Source organism: Macaca thibetana, chromosome 11 (genome assembly GCF_024542745.1).
Source record: "Macaca thibetana thibetana isolate TM-01 chromosome 11, ASM2454274v1, whole genome shotgun sequence".
Lineage (NCBI taxonomy): Eukaryota > Metazoa > Chordata > Mammalia > Primates > Cercopithecidae > Macaca > Macaca thibetana.
Window position 1 is genome coordinate 52,010,929 of NC_065588.1, and position 19,854 is coordinate 52,030,782.

The following is a 19,854-nucleotide window of genomic DNA, read 5'->3' on the forward strand; positions in this document are numbered from 1 at the left end:
CAGCAAAGTCCTCCTTTCCCAAACGCCCCCCAGAATAGACCTTCTCGAAGTACACATGCAGTAAGGTCCCAGAGGACAGGCAACATGGGTAAGGAAAGGAAGGAATCAAGGATCACTCTAAGACAAACTCAGACCATTTCTCTTTTCGGTCTGAAAAAATAATCCGTTTAATTGAAAAACCTGGAGGATACTATCCACTCCCCCAGATGAGGAGGCTGAGGAGACCAGACCCCTACATCACCTCGTAGCCACTTCTGATACTCTTCACGAGGCAGCAGGCAAAGACAATTCCCAAAACCTAGAAGGAAAGATGGGGATGGGGATGGAGAGGAGTCAGAAGGGCCAGCTACCCGAGACCCATGCAAGAGACTCCAAACACACACTCCCAGGTCAGTACCTCTTGCTCAGCACCCTTCTCCCCTCGGCCCCTATCCTCCAGGCACCCTGGATTGAGTCCCAGCCCTCTCTCAGGGTTATCTCTTACCTCAACAAAAGCAATTCCAAGAGCTGCTGCAGCCACCACCAGCACATTTTTCCTCAGCCAGCCCCCAATCTTCTCCACACAGCCCTGAAGGGTGGCAGACACAAAGGATAAAAGCACCATCAGAAACTTTCCACCCCAATCCCCTCCCCTGGTCCATCAATCTCTTCCCTGCCCCGGTACCTTTCACCCCACCCTTACCATTTCCAGATCTCCTCCCCATCCCTGACGCTGTCCACCTCCATCCTGGGTCTCTTGCCTTCTAAAACATTTCCCAGGTTTTCCAAGTCCCATACACAGTTTCCTCCTACCTCCTTATGGATCGCCTTCTCGTTGAAATTAATCCCACAGCCCACAGTGACATTAATGCAGCAGGAGTCAGGGACTCGGTTCTTCGACATGGAAGGGATTTTCTCCCAATCTGTGTAGTTAGCAGCCCCACAGCACTTAAACTGGGGTAGGGAAGAAATATGGAGAAGGGAGTTAAGTGAACCTTCACCATCAATATGGAGATGAGAATTCTTTTTTTTTTTTTTTTTTTTTTTTTTTTTTTTTTTTTTTTGAGACAGACTTGCTCTGTTGCCCAGACTGGAGTGTGGTGGCTTGATCTCGGCTCACTGCAACCTCTGCCTTCTGGGTTCAAGCGATTCTCCTGCCTCACCCTCCTGAGTAGCTGGGATTACAGGCACCCACCACCACACCTGGCTAATTTTTGTATTTTTAGTAGAGAAAGGGTTTTGCCATGTTGGCCAGGCTAGTCTCAAACTTCTGACCTCAGGTGATCTGCCCACCTCGGCCTCCAAAAGTGCTGAGATTACAGGTGTGAGCCACCACACCCAGCCTTGGAGATGAGAATTCTCTATTCCCATCACCCCTGCTCCCAGCAACCCCACTCACATCTGCCTGCATCCTGTCCAGGATCGAAGCAGTGTGGTTGTTTTTCGGGTAATTCTCCATCTGCTGCCGGAAGTTGTTATTAAACTCTGACATCACCTGAGGGTACGGAGGAGCACTGTTGCCGTCAGAATTCAAGCACCTGGGTCCCAGACCAGGCTGAGGCAGGCCCTTCCCATTATTCCCTGCTTACCTTATCTCTAAACACATAGCCAGCAATGGCTGCGGCCACCTCCACCAACATGATAAGAGACAGAAAGATGGCAAACTGCAGGAGCAAAGGACAGGAGTCAGGTTTGGAGTCTATGCATTACAGGGGCCCGTTCTGGCATAGCCGGTCCCTGGACACTCACAAAGGTCTTCCTCACTCACCCACCTCACCTACCTTCCTGAGCACCAACCAAGTTGCTCTGGCAGTCCCAGACCACCCATGTTAGTCCCGCCTCCCACTCACCGTGATCATAAGACAATAGTTCTCCTTGCAGGCCCCGCAGCAGCCCACAAAGGCCACGAGGAAGAGGAAGACACCCACTGCGATGATGACCACAGGCAACAGAGAGCCAGGGGTAGCCCCCTGGATTATGGTCTGACTCAGGACAAGCTGTGCCCCGACACCCACAGCAATCAGTCCCACTGCACAGGCCTAAGAGGAAAGCAGGTGAGGATTAGGCCTGATCCACAACACAGTGGTCCTCCATGGTGGAGGGCAAGGGGTACACCTAGGACACAGACATGACCCCATCCGGAGGAGAGATTCTCACACCTCCAGGGAACTTCTTTGGCTGTAGGGAAGGGGGATGACCCATCCTTGCCTGCCCCCATCTCCCTTGATCCCCTCCCAGCTCTTCAATCAGGGACGTGACCAAATTCAAAGACCTCCCAGGAAGCCTTGACCCCAAGGCACGTATTTCTGACCTAGAATAATGCTTTCTACGGGCCTCCAGGACTCCCAGCTTAATTCTCTCCCAGAACTGCTCCCTCACTATCCTCCAGTGCACACCCCACGCGCATCAGCTGTGACTAAGGTTCCTCTGGCCAGTTAAGCCAGGAGAAGGGAAGAGGAAAAGGCGGCAAGAGTGATGTGCCCCTCCCTAGACAAACAGTAGCCTCTCAAGCCAGGAGCCCAGGACAGGAGCAAATTGAGGTGGGCAGAGCCCTTCCTCGCTCCCAAGCGCTGGGAGGACGGAAAGGGGGAGAGGGACTGGAGAGGGATGAGGGGGTTGGGGAGGAAGAGAGGGGAGAAGGGAGAGCGAAGGGAAGCCTCGTGGCGATAGCATCAGGCGGTTGGCTGGTTGCCCCACTGCCCCATATCACAAGTGGTTGGGTCACCAGACAGGAAGGGCCAGGAAGGAGGGATGGGGGTAGGGGTTGCTGCACACCCAGGATGGCCATTCTCGGTGGAAACAAGCCTCAGGTGTCCAGGAAAACTGGAGGAGGGAGTGGCCGCGCTGTCTTTCCCTGGCTTTCTTTCCACATCTGGTCTCCAGCTGCCTTAATTCTTATTCCCTCAGCCCTCACCACTGTGGAGCCAGGTCTCCCCGCACCCTGCCGGCGCGCCCCCCAGGACCCCTCGCCACTCACGCAAAAGGCCAGCAGGAGGACGTAGAGCAAGAACTTCACACATTTCATTCCTCCTTCCACCGCCATGGCTGCCGGGCCTGGGGCAGAGAGGAGGGCGGGGGGATTAAAACTGGCCGAAGGGGGACCTCGGTTTCCGGGCTCCTGGCCGGCCCTCGAGGGCTTCCCTACACGGCCCCGATTCCCGGCCCCTCCCACCCGGAAACCCGCGGTCGGAACCACGTCTCCCAGCCCCCTCTCTACCCGCAGGAGAGGGGTGGGGGCGACCGCCGCGAAGCCCGGACCCCGCCCCGCCGCCTCTGGGGCCCAGGATAGATCCGAGGGCGCCGGTAGGGGCTCGAGCCTGACGCCGACCCTCGGCCCTTCAGTCTCCAGGCGTCAAACACCCTCTCCCCACCCAACACCCAGCCCGGAGAAACGGTCTTCAGCCCAACCCCGACCCCTGCCCCAGTCGCTTTCCCCTGGGCTCTGACCTCCCGCCCACCAAAAAAAAAAAGGTGCGGCCGGCACCCCCGCCACACCCTGCCCGGGCCCAGGGAAGTTCGAATCAAAGTTGCTCGAGGGCGGCTGGAGAGCGCCGGGCGAGTCTCCGCGGGCCTGGGGCGAGCCCTGGAGGAAGGGACCGCCGGTGGTCTCTCCCAGCCCGCGCCGAAGTCCGCCGGGGCCCCGCGGCCTCACCTGGGCTCCCCAAGGCTGCGCGCTCCTCTCCCGCCGCGGCTCCGGGGCTCTCTAGCTGCGCCCCCCGGCTCCCGCCCCGCCTGCCGCGCGGCCCCGCCCCGGGCTCCAGCCACGGTCCCCTCCCCCGCCCAGTGGCCGCCGGCCTCCCTCATGTGACGCGGGAACAGCTGCGGCCTGAGTCACTGGGCCCGGCGCGGGGTGGGCCGAGCCCCCCGCCCGGCCAGGGCCACGTGGCCCCTACCCGGAAGAAGGCGCCCACCCCCCGCAAACGGAGAGCCGAAAAGGCAAGACCTCGGGGCGCCTGGGGCCCCCCTCTGGCGCCCCGCCTCCGTGCCAACTCGGGGTAGGAGAGCAGGGCGGAGCGCAGCCTGGGTCACTCTGGTTTAGAGAAGCGGACGAGCTAGGTGAGAGTTATCCTCTGAGCGCCGGGGCGGAGAGCTGAGGCCGGGTGACAAGGTGGTCTGAGAGAGGTTTCCCCATCCTTCTCCAGTAGCCCAGCTCTCTCCTCTGGCTCCAACTCTGTGCAAGCCCCCTCCCCATCCGACTGTGCAGACAGCTGGGGACTGCCTGGGGTCGGGTGGGGCCAGAACCAACAGTTCCAGAAAGTCCCTGGCCTCACATCCTGGGTGTCTCCCAACATTCTAGAGCATTCTAGAGTGGGGATTTCTGACCCCCCTATATTAGCATAGCTTCTCCATTTTCCAGGGTTCCTAGTCTGAGAAAAGGGGAGGAAGCCCTTCCCCGAAGCCACGCTACCCAGTCAATCAATACACGTCCGCGTCGGGTCCCGCCCTCTGGGGGAGGATTGACAAGGTCTGCCCTAGCAACTCCCGGACAGCTCCTGCATCGTCTGTGATGGCGAGGGTTTGGGGGAAGACACGAAGGTAGAGGCTTACATCCTGTGGATTTCCTCGTCTTATCCCAGAGGACAAAGCCAGGTGAGGGCTGGAAGCGGGCTAGGGGGTCAAGCTGCCTCCCTCCCTTGTGTGCCAGGGGTGGTCTCCAGAAGGAGCTGATCTGAACAGGCCAGAAAGTGGGACCGGTCGTCACACCCCCACACCTCCAGCCTCGGACCCACTCCTTGGGCTCTTAGGGTCCTGCCTCAAGAACCACTTCCTGAGTCTTGGTGTATGTGTGTACACAAAGAAGGAAAGAAGTCTCTAGAGCAAAAGGAAGGAGATCCGGGCTGGGCTGAGAAGCATCTTCCAGGATCACGGCCTTCCCGTGGGACACACCAAGCCGATTCCGGACCTTGCTCTTCCTGACCATGGCGGGCAGGAGTGGAGGAGGAGTGGAGAGCTGAAGAAAGGAGTATTCGTCAGGTTCCTTATTGTGCTGCCACTAGATGCCAGGTATATGCTAGGCTCGGGGGCTGCAAGGAGAGGAAAACAGCGGCCCTGCCCTCTGCCAGCAGGCAGAACCAAATTCTGGCCACACTGAAGAAAGGCAGAAGCCTGCGGTGGCAGCTGGTTAAGTTCAGAGGGAGGGAAAGGGAGAGGAGAATGGATTTCACGGAGCAGGTGGATGTGCTCAAGGTGACCTTGGAGAATAAAGGGGAGAGCTCCAGGGACAGAGAAACAGTTGACTGTGAAAAAAAAAGGAGCATTTTTTAAAGAACATGGCGGTTGGGTTTGACTGGCTCAAAGGACTTGGGGAGGATGTGGTGAGCTGGGTTGAAGGTGGTCTGAAGATCAAGATTGAGAGACTTTAGATACATAACAGCCAACTGCAATGTTTCGTCCTTCATTGAATGGTTGAACAAACCAGCTGTGAAAGACATTTTGGGACATACGAATATGGACTGAGAATTAGACATGAGAAAATTATTTTGTTAACTGTTTTCATGGTTCACAAAATGGTCATATGATTATGCGGAGAAGTTACTCTAGTTTTTCCTCTTTTTTTTTCTTTATTCTCATATCAACTAATGCATTTGTACAGGAAAGGGGTCCCCATCCAGACCACAAGAGAGGGTTCTTGGATCTCATGCAAGAAAGAATTCAGGGCAAGTCGCAGTGCAAAGTATAAGCAAGTTTATTAAGAAAGTAAAGTGGTGAAAGAACAGCTGCTCCATAGACAGAGTAGGATGTTCCTGAAAGTAAAGAGGAGGGGCCAGGTGCGGTGGCTTGCCACACCTGTAATCCCAGCACTTTGGGAGGCCTAGGCGGGTGGATCACCTGAGGTCAGGAGTTCCAGACCAGCCTGGCCAACATGGTGAAATCCCATCTCTACTAAAAATAGAAAAAGTAGCGGGGCATAGTGGTGTGTGCCTGTAGTCCCAGCTACTCAGGAGGCTGAGGCAGAAGAATCACTTGAACCCAGGAGGCAGAGGTTGCAGTGAGCAGAGATCATGTTACTGCACTCCAGCCTGGGCGACAAGAGTGAAACTCTGTCTCTCTTTTTTTTTTTTGAGATGGAGTCTTGCTCTGTCGCCAGGGTGGAGTGCAGTGGTGCGATTGATCTTGGCTCACTGTAAGCTCTACCTCCTGTGTTCAATTGATTCTCCTGCCTCAGCCTCCCGAGTAACTGGGACTATAGGCACGCGCCACCACGCCCAGCTAATTTTTGTATTTTTAGTAGAGATGGGGTTTCACCATATTGGCCAGAATGGTCTCGATCTCTGGACCTCATGATCCACCCCTCCTTGGCCTTCCAAAGTGCTGGGATTACAGGCATGAGCCTCTGTGCCCAACAAAACTCCGTCTCAAAAAAAAAAAAAGTAAGCGGAGGAACACATTCACTGTAGGTATAATGCTTGTATATATGGAGAGATGTGCTTTGCTACAAGGGTTTGTGATCAAGGATTAATTATCTTCATTACTATATTTTGTAAGAATTGATATTATCTTTTTTTAGTTATTATTGTTTCCTTAACCATAAACATCTAGAAGCTAAAAATGCCTAACATTCTGAGAATGCATCCCAGCAAGTCCCAGCCTTCTTTTCCTAGCCCTGCTCAAAATGGAGTCACTCTGGTTCAAACGCCTCTGACACATTGATCTAACCCAGTGAAAGGCAGTCTTAGGATTTGAACCCAGATCTCTGGGAGAGTTCCAAAGCCTTTGTTTTTTTCCCCTCATTCTAAGGGGTCAAGAGAAAAGACAACCTTTTTTTTTTTTTTTTTTTTGAGACAGAGTCTCTGTTGCCCAGGCTGGAGTACAGTGGCACTATCTCAGCTCACCGCAACCTCCATCTCCTGAGTTCAAGCGATTCTCCTGCCTCAAGCCTCCCAAGTAGCTGGGATTACAGGCACGCACCACCACGCCTGGCCAATTTTTGTATTTTTAGTAGAGACGGTTTCACCATGTTGGCCAGGCTGGTCTCGAATTCCTGACCTCAAGTGATCCACCCGCCTGGGCCTCCCAAAGCGCTGGGGTTATAGGTGTGAGCCACTGCGCCCGGCAGAGAAAAGAGAACTTTGATAGGAGGCCTGGGCACTGTGGCTCACACCTGTAATCCCAGCATTTTGAGAGGCCAATGCAGGCAGAATGCTTGAGCTCAGGAGTTTGAGACCAGCCTGGGCAACATGGTGAAACTCCATCTCTACCAAAAAAAAAAAAAATGCTGGGCTTGGTGGCAAACACCTGTAGTCCCAGCTACTCTAGAGGCTGAAGTGGGAGGATCGCTTGAGCCCAGGAGGTGGAGGTTGAAGTGAACTGTGATCACACCCACCACTGCTCTCCACCCTGGGCAACAAAGCAAGACTCTGCCTCAAAAAAATAAAAAGTAAAAGACAGGAAGAGGGAACTCTGCCAAATAGTGTATAGAGGGCAACTTGGGTAAGAAGCAAGAGAAGGCCATTGGATGGGATGCTTTCTCTGGAGCAGTGTCAGGAGCACGTGCTGGGGCCCCAGAGTAAGGGGAGGAAGTAGAGATATCCAGGTGAGCAGAGGGAGAGCTGAGGTGAAGGCCAGGAGAATGGGACCCTCCTAGAGGAACACCAGGGGAAGGAGCTGAAAGCAAACTAGCAAGTGCAGAGTGGTGGCAGCAACTTGGTAAAGCAACAGGAGAAGAAAGGACAAGGCCAGGGAAACCCAGAGAACAAGCCTGTGTGGAGTTGGAAGCCAACGCATTTGTACAGGAAAGGGGTCCCCATCCAGACCACAAGAGAGGGTTCTTAGATCTCATGCAAGAAAGAATTCAGGGTGAGTCACAGTACAAGGTATAAGCAAGTTTATTAAGAAAGTAAAGTGGTGAAAGAACAGCTGCTCCATAGAGTAGGATGTTCCCAAAAGTAAGAGGAGGGGCCAGGTGCGGTGGCTCACCATGCCTGTAATCCCAGCACTTTGGGAGGCCTAGGCGGGTGGATCACCTGAGGTCAGGAGTTCCAGACCAGCCCGGCCAACATGGTGAAACCCTGTCTCTACTAAAAATAGAAAAAGTAGCGGGGTATAGTGGTGTGTGCCTGTAGTCCCAGCTACTCAGAAGGCTGAGGCAGAAGAATCGCTTGAACCCAGGAGGCAGAGGTTGCAGTGAGCAGAGATCATGTTGCTGCACTCCAGCCTGGGCGATGAGTGAAACTCCGTCTCTCTTTTTTTTTTTTTTTTTTTTTTTTTTGAGACGGAGTCTCGCTCTGTCACCAGAGTGGAGTGCAGTGGCGCAATCTCGGCTCACTGCAACCTCCACCCCCCGGGTTCAGTTGATTTTCTTGCCTCAGCCTCCCGAGGAGCTGGGACTACAGGCACATGTCACCACGCCCAGCTAATTTTTGTATTTTTAGTAGAGATGGGATTTCACCATATTGGCCAGGATGGTCTCAATCTCTTGACCTCATGATCCGCCCCCCTTGGCCTTCCAAAGTGCTGGGATTACAGGCGTGAACCACCATGCCTGGTGAAACTCTGTCTCAAAAAAAAAGTAAGAGGAGGAACACATTCAACCTAGGTACAATGTTTGTATATATGGGGAGATATGCTCTGCTACAAGGGTTTGTGATAAACGATTAATTTTCTTAATTACTATATTTTATAAGAATCGATATTATCTTTTTCTATTATTATTATTAATTTGTTTCCTTAACCATAAACATCTAGTTTTTTTTGTTTTGTTTTTTGTTTTTTTCGAGATGGAGTTTTGCTCTTGTTGCCCAGGCTAGAGTGCAGTGGCACAATCTCGACTCACCACAACCTCCGCCTCCCGGTTTCAAGAGATTCTCCTGCCTCACCCTCCTGAGTAGCTGGAATTACAGGCATGCGCCACCATGCCTGGTTAATTTTGTACTTTTAGTAGAGCCAATATTGTGCCACTGCACTCCAGCCTGGGCAACAGAGCAAGACTCTGTCTCAAAGAAAAAGAAAGAAAGATGAAAATGTTGTGGAGATGGATGGTGCTGATAGTTGCACAACAATGTGTGTGTACTCAATGTCCCTGAATTTTATGTTATATATATTTTACTACACACATACACACAAAGAATGGCCCACTTCTACAGCCTGGAAAGTTGACACAGAGCCCCATGTGTTTGCTGGGCCGAAGGATAGAGGGGCCTCTTAGTGGGAAGTGGTTGATCTCAGACCTGGCCCTTCACATCCTTCAGATCCTCCAGCACCTGCTCCAAGTGCCTGACATCCAGATATGCCACCAAGCCATCCCCGCCGGCCCAGGTTGCTGCCCCTTGGTTGTCTGGCACCAGCTGGGGATAGGTGCACTGCGGCGGGGACCCTTGCCTCTCCGCGCCAAGCAAAGCCAGGTTGCCCTCCAGCTCCACCACGCCTCAACCTAGGCCCAGCGACACAGCATGGGGACCACAGATGTCTCAAGCAAAGGTGCAGCCTTATGAGAGCATGTAGGCATCAGCCAGACCCAGTGCCATGCACAGCAGCTTGTAGCCAGCACCCAAGCAGAGGAAAGGGTAAGGGGATTTGAGGAAGGTGAGGAGGAAAGAAGGGATCCAGAATCAAGGGGAAAGAAGAGGAGAGTTGGGAGAGGGGTGAGGAAAAACGGGAAAGTGGGAGACACAGAGGAGGGTGAGAGGCATGGGGAAGGATGGGGGGAAGGGGAGGCAAAAATGCATGAGGGATCAATGCTTCTCGGACTTTGGTTTAAAAAACATTTTCTTTAATTTTTGAAAAATAGGTGTAAGAGAGGAGTGGGGAGAGGGAAGAGAAGGAGATAGGGATGGGAGGGAAGAAGGAAACAAGGATGCATCATCAAAGCCATCTCCCCACTGGGGAGGGTAAGGGGAATGGTGGATAAAATTTAAGGTCCAGAGGTCGGGTCTGAATTGGGGGCCTGAAATTTAAGTCCAGAGGCCTCAGCTTTGGATAAGGAGAGAGGCACGGTGCTTGATGGCATCTCTCAGACTGCAGGCTGAAGGAGGGACTGCACCTGCGCGTTCGCAGGTCCTGCTGGCAGCAAAGCTCATAGACCACCCTGCGGGGCTCCCCAGAGAGTGGGTTATAGGCCCCAGCACTAGCACTGAGTGCAGCCCCCAGGGGAATACTGTGCATGGGCTCCACGGTGACATCACCACTACGTATTACCGGTTGGTGGAGACTGGGGAACACAAAGGAGTCTCCAGGCCGGGCACGGTGGCTCATGCCTATAATCCCAGCACTTTGGGAGGCCAAGGCGGGTGGATCATCTGAGGTCAAGAGTTTGAGACCATCCTGGACAACACGGTGAAACCCCATCTCTACTAAAAATACAAAAATTAGCCAGGTGTGGCCGGGGAGGTGGCTCACGCCTGTAATCCCAGCACTTTGGGAGGCCACGGCAGGCGGATCACGAGGTCAGAAGTTCGAGACCAGCCTGACCAACATGGTGAAACCCCCATCTCTACTAAAAAATACAAAAATTAGCCAGGATTACAGGTGCACGCCTGTAATCCCAGCTACTCAGGAGGCTGAGGCAGGAGAATCGCTCTAACCCTGGGGGTCGGAGGTTGCAGTGAGCTGAGATCACGCCACTGCACTGCAGCCTGGGCAACAGAGTGAGATTGTCTCAAAAAAAAAGAAAAAAAAAGTTAGCCGGGCATGGTGGTACATGCCTGTAATCCCAGCTACTCGGGAGGCTGAGGCAGAAGAATCGCTTGAACCTGGGAGGCAGAGGTTGGTTGCAGTGACCCGAGATCATGCCACTGTACTCCAGCCTGAGCAACAGAATGAGACTCCATCTCAAAAAAAAAAAAAAAAAAAAACAAGGAGTCTCCAGTCACTGGATGGCCATCTCTGCTCCAACTTTTTGAGGGAGGCCACACCCTTCATAATTGGCAAGACTGCATTACTATGGTACCCAGAAGAACATATTGCCAAAGTCCCCTTATATCTCACTTCCAGGAAAGTGGGGCTCAGAGAGGTAAAGCCACTCACTCAGGGTCAACAGGTCAACCTGCAGGCAAGAATCAGGGTCTTTTTTTTCTGGAGACGAAGTCTCCCTCTGTCGCCCAGGCTGAAGTGCAGTGGCAGTCGGCTCCCCAAAACCTCCACCTACCAGTTTCAAGTGATTCTCCCGCCTCAGCTTCCCAAGTAGCTGAGATTACAGTTGCCCACCACCACAACTAGCTAATTTTTTAAATTCTTTTTTTTTCCCCCCGACAGAGTCTCACTCTTGTTGCCCAGGCTGGAGTGCAATGGCGCGATCTCATCTCACTGCAACCTCTGCCTCCTGGGTTCAAGCGATTCTCCTGCCTCAGCCTCCTGAGTAGCTGGGATTACAGGTGTCCACCACCACGCTCAAGTGATCCACCTGCCTCAGCCTCCCAAAGTGCTGGGATTACAGGCGTGAGCCACCACACCCTGCCAGGGTCTTGATGTACCACTCCAGTGCTGTCACACCTGCTGCCAGCAAGAAGCTCTCTGAGGCCAGAAGCCCTGGTGTGAGACCTGGTTCTGCTGCTCACGAATGGGGTGACCTCTCCCCCTGAGCCTAAGTTTTCTCCCAGTTGAGTAGGAGGAAAACAACTCCCTTCCCCACCTCACAGGGCAGTTGTGAGGATTACAGAATAAATTAAGGGAACTGGTTTTATCTTTAAGAATGGTGGCCGGGCCGAGCGCAGTGGCTCACGCCTGTAATCCTGGCACTTTGGGAGGCCGAGGTGGACAGATAGCCTGAGCTCAGGAGTTCAAGACCAGCCTGGGCAACACAGTGAAACCCCATCTCTACTAAAATACAAAAAATTAGCCATGGTGGCATGCACCTGTAGTCCCAGCTACTCGGGAGGCTGAGGCAGGAGAATTGCTTGAACCTGGGAGGCGGAGGTTGCAGTGAGCTGAGATTGCAGCACTGCACTGCAGCCTGGGTGACAGAGCAAGACTCCATTTCAAAAAAATTAAAAAAAAAAAATGGTGGCTGGGCACAGTGGCTCACGCCTGTAATACCAGCACTTTGGGAGGCTGAGGCGGGCAGATCACCTGAGGTTAGGAGTTCGAGACTAGCCTGACCAACATGGAGAGACCCCGTCTCTACTAAAAATACAAATTAGCTGAGCGTAGTGCTGCATGCCTGTAATCCCAGCTACTGGGGAGCCTGAAGCAGGAGAATCACTTGAACCCAGGAGACGGAGGTTGCCATGAGCTGAGATGGCACCACTGCACTCCAGCCTGAGCAACAAGAGGGAAACTCCATCTCAAAAACAAACAAACAAAAGAATGGTAAGGCTTGGCTGGATGTGGTGGCTCACACCTGTAATCCCAACACTTTGAGAGGCTGAGTAGGAGCCCAGGAGTTTGAGATCAGCCTGGGCAAGATGGTGAAACCCTATCTCTATTAAAAAAAAAAAAAAAAAAAAAAAAAAACCGGGTCCGGTGGGGTGGCTCACGCCTGTAATCCCAACACTTTAGGAGGCCAAGGCAGGTGGATCACCGGAGGTCAGAAGTTCAACACCAGCCTGCCCAACATGGCAAAATCATGTATATACTAAAAATACAAAAAAATTAGCTGGGCATGGTGGCATGTGCCTGTAGTCCTAGCTACTCGAGAGGCTGAGGCAGGAGCCCAGGAGTTTGAGATCAGCCTGGGCAAGATGGTGAAACCCCATCTATTTTTTTTAAGAAAAAAAAAATCAGGGTCCGGTGGCTCACGCCTGTAATCCCAATACTTTAGGAGGCCGAGGCGGGTGGATCACCTGAGGTCAGGAGTTCAAGACCAGCCTGGCCAACATGGTGAAACTCCATCTCTACTAAAAATACAAAAATTATCTGGGCGTAGTGGCATGTGCCTGTAGTCCTAGCTACTCAGGAGGCTGAGGCAGGAAGATTGCTTGAAACCAGGAGACAGAGGCTGCAGTGAGCCAAGATCATGCCACTGCACTCCAACCTGGGCAACAGAGCAACACCCCTGGATCAGCCCATCTGCCAGCGTTTTGAAGTCCTTCTCCAAGGACCTCAAAAAACAAACAAAAAAGAATGATAAGGCTTTATCATACCCTATTTTTAGACTCATGGGAATTAAAATTATTTTGCTTTGAGAAATATCTGGATACCCCACCCCAACTGACGTAGCCAAGGTAGGGGTGGGAGGGATAATCCAGCCTCCTGCCCCTTACACTCACCTTGGCCTTGGCCTTGGCCTAGACCCCCCAATTTAAGCCTCAAGGTCTAGCTCCTCTCGCAAGCCCACACTCCAGCCCCACCCCTCACCAGGATCTGTCCTCAGGGCCCGCCTCAATTCCTTTCCCCATTTCTTGGACCCCTAGTTCCTGACCTCTGGCCCCTCATTGTCACTCCTGTCCCAGTCTCTTCCCGGCCAGTGCCATCATTAACAAGAGGCCCATCCAAATGCCCAGCTGGTCAGTGGCCAGGATGAACAGCTCCAGCCCATCCAGCTTGGGAGCCTCGTCCAGGCTCATGTCTTGCTTATGCACTCCCTTGGCCAGGATCTTAGCTGATATGTGGTTCTGGCCCAGAACCAGCCGCAGGAGCACAGAGGTATCTACCTGAGAATCACAGAGCCTCACAACTGAAGTTTTTCCTAGGATGGAACAGAGATGAACATAGGAAAAATGACAAAGAGGTGATGCTGGGGCTAGGTGGTTATCTCAGGTTTCTGTTCCTTGGGACTAAAAGGTCAAGAGGCCTAGGCAGGGGCTCAGGAAAAATTCATTCATGTATTCATCCATGTATGGGGAGCCTAAACATGGAGATAAGGAAGACATGTCCCTGCCTTCAGGGTGCTTACAACCTTACAGACACAGACAAAAAATATAGTGTGGCAAGAGGGCTATTACAAAGAGAACCCCTGGATTCTGGAGGCTGCCTAGCAGAGCCTGGGCGATGCATTGGGGCAGCAGAGGACCTGAGATACCTGCCAAAGAAGGGCCTATGGCAGACTCACCCAGGCTGTTCTCAAACTGGTTGGGTTCTTCCCCATGGATGTGGTCTTGCCGCCCAGGGAACCAAGGGTGAGGAGTGCTGGCACCCCTTGGTAGAGCCCAGACCAGTTTCTCCTGCCCTCACCAATTTCAAGTTCCCATTCCCAGATCCCAGCCAGACCCTCTGGTTATCCTCACACCCTCACCGTCACACACACACACACACACACACACACACACACACCCCTCATCTGACAACTTTGACCTTCACTATCCTCTGCTTTCTCCTTCGTTCCCTCTAGAGACAGAATTTCCTCTGAACACTCCTGCAGTTCCCTCCTGCTTCCCAGCAGCTCCCTCACCTGGCAGCCCAGGCCGTGCTTTGTCGCCTCCCGGATCAGCCCATCTGCCAGCGTTTTAAGGTCCTTGGAGAAGCTGACATTTCACTCAGACCCGTTCTTTTCCTGGAGCAGCAGCTGGAATAGTGGTGCCTCCTGCTGGCAGCATTGGTCACTGCCAGAAACAGGGCCTACAATGAGGACCCACCATGGGTCCGGAGAGGGAGCAGTAGGTGAGAACTCAGGGAAGAGGTGGGGACCCTAGGGAGGCCAAGAATGAAGATAAGAAGCAGCTTGCACCCAGTGGAGTTGTAGAGCTGGCCTGCCATGAGAAGGGGAGAGGGGACAGATTGGGGATGAGCAGGAGGGAGGCCAGAGGCAAAGGAAGACATAACCCCAAATGATTCTTAGAGTCCCCCAGTTGTATCCTGCCACAGTGCCCCCCACCCCAAACACCAACTCTTTGGCCCCCTTCTCCCAACTCCCAACTTCTCTTAGAGGGCCTCGGGGCTAAAGAGGTTAACAAGACTGCCAAGTGATCCCAGCAAGATAATTGTAGGGTTTAGAATGTGGTGTGGGAGAGGACAGTAATTACAGTGACATCCTCTCTGGGGCTGCAGGATTTGTGGGCAGAGGACTGGAAGGGGTCCACTCTGCTAACACACCATCCCCAGCCCAGAATAGCCTCCCCACTCCCCTAGAGGCACATGCAGGGAGAGCAGGAGAGCTGGGGAGTAAACCTCAATGAGATGTAGCCCCTCCCCTCCTTAGAAAGCCCTGCAGTGCCGAAGAATGAGTCCACTGACCCTCAAAATAGAAACTTTAGGAGAAAAAAGGAAGAAGAGATAGAATTAGGGATCCTCCCCAGGGAGGAGAGAAAAATAGCTACTCCCCACTGAGCCTAGCTCTGATAGACAAGGCAGTTTGGGTGTGGAGGTGGCCATTGTGGTGAAGGTGCAGGGTGGCAAGAGTCCCTCCTTACAGGGTTCCCTTACAATGGTTCTCCTGTTCTGGCAGCAGCACTTCTGATCATAGTCCAGGCAACTCTGGCCTCAGACCCCGGTGACAGGCTCCAGGGAGCTGCAGCTCTTCCTGAGGATGTAGCAGACCATCTACCCAAGCACCTCTCTCTCTAGCAGGTCCTGAAACCTCATACACTCCCGCGGAACACAGCCGCCTTCTCTCCTGGCAGTTCATACATTTTAAGCCTAAATGCCTCCCTTAGGCTGTGACCCACATTTGCTATGAACCAGTCAGGACCTTGAAGAAGGCGGGCCTGAAGGTTGCCTGGGTAACTCTGGGAGAGGGGCACCCTTGGCAGGAAGACAGTTGCCAGGGAGACTAGGACAGTGGGCGGGGCCCCAAACCTTACATGTACTAGGATAAGGAAAGATCTAATGTCCAGATCCCTCCAAATTTCTTTTCCGTAAAGCCACCAGTGCCCCATTTTTGGGAGTCTGGGGCAGCTGGAGTTCTGAAACTCCTAAAAGAAACCACCCAGGGGTTAGTTCCTGAAACTCAGGAGATCCCAACAGGACCATACCTGAGGGAACTCAAGGAAAGAGGCAACATCTAGGAGGCACTGGAGAAAGGACAAGGCTTAATGCATTATGATATAGAACTTTTCAAACTAAATGTCTAAAATGAAAATGTACAATGTATGCAAAAATAAAACAAGCCATGGTTTTAGTTCCACCTCCAAGGAGCTGATATTCCAGATTCTACCATCAGATGGCAGTCTTGTCCTCTTATTGGATTAAGTTTAGTCTTGGAAACTGAGAAGGCTATCAGGAGATATAAATCCTTTCTGTCTTAAATGTTCTGACTCTAATTCCCTGTATTTGGCAGATACCAATAATCCCTCATATATACAAATACACTGTTTTGTTTCCCCTACACAACTCTTATCAAATTCACTTAGCAGGGCTCGTTCATTCTTTATTCAAAACTGTTAAGGAATACTTTGGCGAAAAAGTTCTTGCTCATTCTGGTCTCCCAAGGTCAGGGTTGTACGTTGGAGGAACAGCAATAACTAATGCATTTAGAACAGTTTTTCAGACATTTAATCCTCATAACCTTATGAAATAGGTACAATATTGTTATCCTTGGCCAGGCACAGTGGCTCACGCCTGTAATCCCAGCACTTCGGGAGGCGAGGCGGGTAGATCGCTTGAGGTCAGGAGTTCAAGACCTATCTGGCCAACATGGTGAAACCCCGTCTTTACTAAAAATACAAAAATTAGCCAGGCATGGTGGCATGTGCCTGTAATCCCAGCTATTCGGGCAGCTAAGGATAGGTGAATCTATCCTTAGCTTGAACCTGGGAGGTGGAGGTTGCAGTGAGTCGAGACCTCGCCACTGCACTCCAACCTGGGTGACAAAGCAACATTCCGTCTCTCTCTCTCCCTCTCTCTCTCTTTCTATGTGTGTGTATATATATATACACACACAATTATCCCCATCTTACAGGTGAGGAATCTGAGGTATAAAGAGGCTTAATAACTTGTCCAAGTTCACACAACCAGAAAGGAAGAGAGCTGGGACTTGAGCCTAGCCAGTCTACTTCTAGTCTAGAAGCTAGGTGATTAATCTCCATACCTCACAGAATGGTGCAGATATATCTGGTAGAAGCAGCTACTCTATACCTGAAGTCAGGAAAGGATTCTTGGATGGGATCTATGCTGAGACCTAAAGAAAGAGTAAACTTGGCCAAGAGATTGGTGGGTGGAAGGGAGTGGAAGCAGTCGGGTGAGTTGTTCCAGGAAGAAGAAACAACCTGTGCAAAGATTCAGAAATGATCAAGAGGACAAGGGTGAAACACAACATTCAAGTTTCTAGCCTGGATGATTGTCATTCACTAAAGTGAAAAGCTGCAGGATGGGACACATTTTAGGGAGAAAGAAAGGAGGAGTTCTCTAACCTGTGATGTTTGAAGTGCCTTGAAACACCCAGATTGAGATACCCAGGAGGCATCTGGCCTAGAGTTCTGGCTGGTCCTGTTTACTTTTTTCCTTCTTTCTTTTTTTTTTTTTTTTTTTTTTTTTTTTTTTTGAGACGGAGTCTCATGCTGTTGCCCAGGCTGGAGTGCAGTGGTGCGATCTCGGCTCACTGCAAGCTCCGCCTCCTGGGTTCAGGCCATTCTCCTGCCTCAGCCTCCTGAGTAGCTAGGACTACAGGCGCCCGCCACCGCGCCCGGCTAATTTTTTGTATTTTTAGTAGAGACGGGGTTTCACTGTGGTCTCGATCTCCTGACCTTGTGATCCGCCCGCCTCGGCCTCCCAAAGTGCTGGGATTACAGGCTTGAGCCACCGCGCCCGGCCACTTTTTTCCTTCTTTCTTTCTTTCTTTCCTTCCTTCTTTCTTTCTTTCTTTCCTTCTTTCTTTCTTTCTTTCTTTCTTTTTCATCCTTCCTTCTTTCCTCCTTTCTTTCTTTCCTTTTTTTTTTTTTTGACAGAGTCTCACTCTGTTGCCCAGGCTGGAGTGCAGTAGCATGATCTCAGCTCACCGCAACCTCCACCTTCCAGGTTCAAGCGATTCTCCCACCTCAGCCTCTTAAGTAGCTGGGATTACAGTCACACACCACCATGCCTGACTAATTTTTGTATTTTTAGTAAAGACGGGTTTTCACCATGTTGGCCAGCCTGGTCTCGAACTCCTGACCTCACGTGATCCACCTGCCTCAGCCTCCCAAAGTGTTGGGATTACAGGCATGACCCACCGCGCCCAGCCTTCCTAGTGTCTTTTCTAGTTTATTTGTTCTCTGAGGAAAGGAGCTGAGTCTTACTTACTTTTGCATCTCATTTATCTTTGCACCTGCCACTAGATACATGTTTGGTGAGGAAGTGAAGTCTGTACTACCTTCTCTAAGGGAGGAGGAGAAGAAGGTGACACCAACTTTGCTCTCACAGCCTTTCCAATTTTGCTGAAGAAATGACATCAGAGAAACATTTTAGAAAATAGGATATGCTAGAATATGTGCTAAAGGCAATCACTGCTCTGGAAAATCAGAAAGGAAAGGAAGAATCATGAAAGAGAAGAAGCCCATGAAGGCCACTATCAATTGCTTATATGTAATCCTCACAACCAGTTAAGGGTAGGAATTGTGACCCCCATATTATAGATGAAGAAACTTGATGAAACACTGAAATGCCCATGTCTTGGTTGAAAGCAAGGGAGGGAACAAGCTGTCTAAGTTTTTATTCCAGTCTGCTTTGGTTTCAGTTTCTGTTGCCCATGGAAATGGATTGTCTCTTCAAAGCTCCCCAGCTTGCCCAGCTTGGTCCTCCTAACCTCTACCCAACCTCCTCCCCTCATACCCAGATCCCCAGTTTCTTCCCTTATTCTACTACAGTTCCTCAACCCAACTGTATCCTTATATCTGGTACTCCTGATGCCTATGCCAGCCCAACTTTAAGATATCTTATTGGGCTTTAATTCCAGAGAGGAAACCAATGCCCCTCTATTCTGAGAAGCCCAATAATAAAGTTCATCAATTTATTAAATAAACATTGTGGATGCCAGGAAATTAGCAAGACCTGATTCCTTCAAACATTTTCTTTTTTCTTTTTTCTTTTTTTTTTTTTTTTTTTTTTGAGACGGAGTGTCTCTCTGTCGCCCAGGCTGGAGTGCAGTGGCACCATCTGCCATCTCAGCTCACTGCAAGCTCCGCCTCCCCGGTTCACGCCATTCTCCTGCCTCAGCCTCCCCAGCAGTTGGGACTACAGGCGCCCGCCACCACGCCCGGCTAATTTTTTGTATTTTTAGTAAAGACACTGTTTCACTGTGTTAGCCAGGATGGTCTCGATCCCCTGACCTCGTGATCCACCCGCCTCGGCCTCCCAAAGTGCTGGGATTACAGGCATGAGCCACCGTACCCAGCGTGACCCAAACATTTTCGATTTGACTATTGCTCCAGGGCTTTCAGATCCAGAAATAAGCCTGGAAAACCTGAAGTTAGAAGTTAAGCACCTTCAAAACAGTTTTTCACCTTAGTACTGTTCTACTCTGCTCTCTGGCTGTGTCCAGGGTCACACCTGAAGACTAGGGCTGGTCCCACATCTGTATTTCATCTCGTGCATCTGAGCACAGACTTCTCTCCCATGCTCACCCTTGCAACCTCCATCCCCTTCTCAGACTTCTCAGACCCTGCAGATCCAAAGATATAGCTAGAAATCCAGAAATCCAGATTTCTCCCCAAGTATAGCAGCCTCCAGCCATCTCCTTCCCACCCCTCCCCCAGTGGCCTCTAGCTCCTGCCTTTTCCAGCCAGCTGACTCCCTTAGCCCTGTTAAGCCCCAATTTCAAGCTCACAGTCTTCCCAGCTCTATGTCTTCCCTCTGTTTCAGTTCTTCCCATCACCTCTCCACCTTCTTAGGTTGTCCCTGACCTCTTCCTCTCCTAGTCCCCTTAATCCCTCTGATGAGCCTAGCCTGATGCTTCCTTCCACGGCTTCTTTGAGCATCTTCTTTGGGCTACCTCTGATGGCTAGAGCTCCTCTGGTCTCAAGTTCTCCACCTCTGTCCCCTGGGCTCTCCGTGCTCCCACCGAGGCTGACTCTCGTGGCTCCTTCTCTCAGGAGTTTCTGCCTTTCCTCTCCCCCACCCCCAATCCCCTGCACCTACCTCCTCAGGGGCTCC

At 51.7% G+C, this 19,854-nt stretch overlaps 1 protein-coding gene and 1 long non-coding RNA gene across 2 annotated transcripts; one reads left to right on the forward strand and one right to left on the reverse strand.

The window, feature by feature from the left end:
• Positions 1-142: 142 nt before the first annotated feature.
• Positions 143-3,889, reverse strand: CD63 (CD63 molecule). Its single transcript, XM_050749037.1, has 8 exons — positions 3,632-3,889; positions 2,957-3,033; positions 1,830-2,018; positions 1,569-1,643; positions 1,379-1,474; positions 793-933; positions 485-568; positions 143-298 (listed from the first exon to the last, which is right to left on the reverse strand). The coding sequence occupies exons 2-8, from the start codon at positions 3,020-3,022 to the stop codon at positions 233-235; spliced, it is 717 nt and encodes a 238-aa protein (XP_050604994.1). The 5' UTR covers positions 3,023-3,033; positions 3,632-3,889; the 3' UTR covers positions 143-232.
• Positions 3,890-3,954: 65 nt separating this feature from the next.
• LOC126931193 (uncharacterized) lies at positions 3,955-5,514 on the forward strand. Its single transcript, XR_007717783.1, has 2 exons — positions 3,955-4,035; positions 4,337-5,514. It is a non-coding gene; the product is annotated as an uncharacterized LOC126931193 (long non-coding RNA).
• The last annotated feature ends 14,340 nt before the right edge of the window (positions 5,515-19,854 follow it).